This window comes from Lactuca serriola, chromosome 2 (assembly GCF_051521515.1).
Source record: "Lactuca serriola cultivar US96UC23 chromosome 2, Lser_US96UC23_V15, whole genome shotgun sequence".
Taxonomy (NCBI): Eukaryota; Viridiplantae; Streptophyta; class Magnoliopsida; order Asterales; family Asteraceae; genus Lactuca; species Lactuca serriola.
In genome coordinates this window covers 153843338-153848401 of record NC_136409.1, presented here as the reverse complement: position 1 = coordinate 153848401, position 5064 = coordinate 153843338, and the positions used below count along the sequence as shown (strand labels likewise).

General features: G+C 33.0%; 1 protein-coding gene across 1 annotated transcript; it reads right to left on the bottom strand.

Moving 5' to 3' along the window:
- Positions 1 to 3084: 3084 nt before the first annotated feature.
- RABA4A (RAB GTPase homolog A4A) lies at positions 3085 to 4647 on the bottom strand. Its single transcript, XM_079024977.1, has 2 exons — positions 4270 to 4647; positions 3085 to 3753 (listed from the first exon to the last, which is right to left on the bottom strand). The coding sequence occupies exons 1-2, from the start codon at positions 4500 to 4502 to the stop codon at positions 3312 to 3314; spliced, it is 675 nt and encodes a 224-aa protein (XP_078881103.1). The 5' UTR covers positions 4503 to 4647; the 3' UTR covers positions 3085 to 3311.
- Between the last annotated feature and the right edge of the window lie 417 nt (positions 4648 to 5064).

Here is a 5064-nt window from a genome sequence, read left to right as displayed (position 1 = left end):
CAACCAAGGAACAGGTGCACAAAACATGTATTAACCTATAATACTAAAAATGATTAATATCTATGGAATATAAAGACTAATTTCTAGATCCTTTACCAATCCCATCAATATTGGAACGACTATCAATAAGGATCAACCAATCAAGATAGTCGGGAGGCAGGACATTTCAGCGTATAGCTTTTCTGAAATCTAGCAACCATGCCAACATATCTGTCCTAGATACATCTCCCATAAGTATATTAATCGGTACTTTTAACTAGAATCAACGACTGATCTAGTACTCATAGGTTCATAACAACGATTATGACTACAATCAAATATAGATGGGAGTAAATATAACTTACTTTATTTGATGAAATCTGAATATCCACGAGCAAAACTTCAACACCTACTTTATTAGATCCTTCCGGAATCTCCTAAGCTTCGCTAACCATATTACAGAACGAGAAGTCAAATCACGAGGGACCGAAATGCTCCAGGGTGAGAGAAAAAGAATATTGTTGGAAGAGAATGGGGCAACAAATGAAGGATGGGTGGCCTCCCTTTTTATAGGTCTAAAAACTAGAAAAGCGTGCCTGGTGTTGCCATGTGGTGGCTTGGCAGCCAAGTGTTTCCAGTTGCCTTCAGTTCAGGTTTCTGCTATTTTCTACTTTTTTGCATAATTGTAACTTTCTCATACGAGCTCCATTTTCACCATTCTTTATATCTACAGTTTCGTAATTTCGAGTACTACAAATTTTATTTAGACTACTCTATCTAAATCATTATATATTCCTCTTTCATTTTATATAAACAATATCTTATATTTATATAGTGAAATTATATTCTGAAATTCATACCTTCTTTAGACGATGTTAGATTTTTTCGTTCTTTATACTCACAAGTCGTACTAACGTCTACTATAATTTTCATGATGATTACTTTGGCTAAAAAGTAATATATTTCCACTTTGAATTTCATAAATAAGCATTTATATTAAAATATATTGTAAAGTGAAAACAGGGTGTTACACATGAGTTGTTGGACAATGAGTTTATTCGATCGATCAATTTACCCTGGGGAGCACCGATTTTGTTCGTCAAGAAGAAGGATGGTTTGCACAGGATGTGCATCGACTACAAGGAGCTTAATAAACTCACAGTAAAGAATTGTTATCCATTACCAAGGATCAACGAATTGTTTGATCAACTTCAGGTGTATTTTGGTTCTCCAAGATTGATTTATGGTATGGTTATCATTAGATGCGAGTGAGAGAGATGAGGTCTTACTGAAGACAACCTTTAAAACTATGTACAATCATTATGAATTTGTGGTGATGCCGTTCGGGCTCACCAATGCACTCGTTGCGTTCATGGACATGATAACCCATATATACAAACCTATGCTCGATTGATCGGTGATCATGTTCATTGACGTTATTCTGGTCTTTTAAAGACAAAGGAGCAACATAGGGAACGTATAAGAGAGATTTGTGAGGTTTTGAAGAGGGATATGTTATATGCCAAATTCTCGAAGTATGAGTTTTGGTTGCAAGATGTCCAGTTCTTAGGGCACCTCGTCAACCAAAAGGGTATTTTGGTTGATGCGACAAAAAATGAGGGGATAATGCAATGAGAGGTCCTGACGAATCCCTCTAAGGTTCTCGTTTTCTTGGTCTAACATGGTGTTATAGGAGGTTTATCCATGATTTTCCTAAGATTACAGTGATATTGGCCCGTTTGACTAAGAAGAATATTGTTTTTCGATGGAACCTTATAAGACATAGATTATATGATGTTCTAGTGTTGACCCTTCCCCAGGGTGTTAGTACAAATGATTATTCATTTTGTAAAATATACTTTAACAATTTTTGTTTGTTGTATTAATTACTTTTTGTATAATTATTTTCTTCATTTTTTTAGTAAGGGGGTGTTTGGATAGGAAAAAAAAAAGATGCTTATTGTTTATTCTTACAATAAGCTAATTTGAGTGTTTGGATAAAATCCAGCTTATTAAGCTAAATAAGCTAATTTTAATAAGCATCTCTCCCAATGCTTATTGTTTATTGCTTATTCCCACCATAAATAAGCAATAAACAATAAACTAATAAGCTAATCCAAACACCCCCTAAGTTCATTTATAAAACGATTTGGCCAAAAAAAAAGCATTTAGTAAAGCTTCTATTGCAAAGTAGAAGGTTTATTTGTAATATTTGATTAAAAATAAACATTATTCATTTTGTTACAAGACTCTACCAATCTTAATCTTAATGATTAACCCTAAAATATTTATAAGTGTATAAACATCCTAATTATGTTTTCAAAATATTAAATATCATCACCAATTGCGAATGAAGTGTGTCCACTTTTTATAGGGGTTTCTTATTATTGTGATTTGTGGGTATTGATTGGACTTATTTTATTTATCACAAACACAATGGGTCGGTTAAATCATCTATTTGTCATTTGGGTGGGTTGGTAATAAACCAATGAAATCACTTTCGATATTTCGTGGTCTTCAAATTTTCCGTTTTTATATACAAATATTAAAAGTCAGATTGAATTAAAGTACACCTTATAAACAACTTAAAAATAAGATTTTACCATGGTCGGTTTTTGGTTTTGAAGGTCATGCGAAAATTAAAAATAAATTTTAAATATAAATTTTCTAGATAAGCAAAATTATTGATAAATATATAATTGTTATAAAAAATAAATAATATTTTTGAACCACAATGAAACAGTTCATTCCATTTCATCTTACATTTTAACGTACCATAAACACCAGTAAAATATGTAAAGTTTATTGACAATAATAAAACATGGGATACATTAAGACCAATTAAAAAAACCGATTAACATGACGATATGATGTAAATTGATGAACTAAGTGAATCAAATGTACAAAATAATAACATGGAAAATGAAATATTATGATCCAATCGTTATCAAGCATGATCATCACTTTTCTCTATTGAGATCAATTTTGCAATAATTCATTGAGTTTGTGTTACATCCACAAGATCCATCTAGAATTTGTTTTCGTTTTTAATAGCTAGTCATAGTTTGAGCATAAATATAACAAGTTAACAACATAATAACAAAATGAAATAACCCAATATTTAACCATTTGACTCATGCAAATTGCAAAACATTAATATAGTCAAACATACACAAATGGCATCATCATTCATGTTCTTCTTCTCCCTTCAACACCAACAAAAGAATCGACACAAAAAATATCATCACCCACAAAAAAATTACTATTCATACTTTCATAGCAACAAATAATCTCCATAGATATTCATTCATTCATTCATAATAACAACAAATTTATGAACTACAACACATCATCTTCTTTTCTGGAATCACTTGAGCGGGACCCGGAACAATAATCTTCTTTCCAGCCAAATTTCCAGTATTCCCATTCTGTTCTTCATCTGCAACCAAACTTTTCTTGTTCACAATTCTGAAAATTTCAGTCAAAACAGTCAAGAATGCATCTTCTACATTTGTTGATTCAAGAGCAGATGTTTCTAGAAAGAACAATCCTTCTTTTTGAGCAAATTCTTTGGCGTCCTCTGTTGGAACTGATCTTTGATCTTCTAAATCACTTTTGTTTCCAATTAAAATGATGACAATGTTTTTGTCTGCATGGTTTCTTAGCTCTTCTAGCCACCTTGGAATGTGATCAAATGTTTGGCGTTTTGTTATGTCGTATACCAACATTGCCCCTACTGCACCACGGTAGTATGCACTTGTTACTGCTCTGTACCTGGTTTTCTCAAAAAAAAATGGACGATTTTACCCTTGAGAATATGTTTGTACATGGGTAAAAAGGTAAAATGAGTAAAATCGGTTAAAAGATCTAAAATCTGTTTTCATCAAGAATGGAAGGAGAAAGGAGGATCTAAAATCTGTTTTCATCAATGTCAAAATCATGCCTTTTCAACAAGATAAATTTCTTCTTTGGAGTTTAACGCTTGGTTCAATCTTTTTTTTTCTTTTAGGAGCTAGATACAAGTTATGTAGAATGAATCAGATTGTTGATGCATATAAAATGGGAATTATCTTCTTAAATGAAAAGGTGGAACACATTCATAGCTTACAAAAGCACACCTTATGCAAATTGAACGAAAGATCTAGATCAACAAAAGCACACATTATCTATAAATGTACTAAAATCAAAGCTAAGATCACACAAAATGCAGATCATAAGACAAACCATTCGATCGCAACAATCACAAGCGAGATCATGAATCAGTAAAGAGACGTGAAGTAGAATTATTACCGTTCTTGACCGGCGGTGTCCCAGATCTGAGCTTTAACAGACTTGTGTTGAATAACGAGGGTTCGAGTTTGGAACTCGACACCGATAGTAGCTTTGGAATCTAAACTGAACTCGTTTCTAGCAAAGCGAGCAAGTATCTGTGATTTACCCACCGCAGAGTCTCCGATTAGCACCACTTTGAAGACATAGTCGATCTTCTGGCTAGCATCACCATACCCACCTCCGCTTGCCATAGATCTCTCTACCTCGCTCTGTAAGTGAAATCGATATGCAGATCTTGCAGAGAGTGTTGGCGAATCTAGAACGGTAACAGAGATAATTCAAAATAGTGGGATTAATTGAAGAAAGAGTAATTGTTTGGCGACGATCGAGATGATATCTGAGGATATTGACATGCGGATGTTTTGGACTTGTTCCTCGGGCGGCTGTTTATTAGATTCAGTTTTCAATTCCCACTTAAAAAAAAATTAAATATCTTAATTTATTTTTGAGTTAATGCTTAATATCATAAAAGTCACTCCGACTTTTTTCTATTCTACAAAAGAAAAGATCTAAGTTTTTTATAAAACGTTTTATTTTTATCATTTAGCCGGTTATCATCGATCATCGTGTTGATGCTGATATGACATATTGACTCGAATCACCAAGTCAAATTATTAAAAAGAATCCGAAGAGGGCGAAGAAAAACGGATTAGCATACACGAGACTAAAACTCATTACCTCACCCATAACTAGAAAAACTACTAAACATATGAGGCAAGGATCACAATGATTAAAACTGTTGATGAAGTCCAT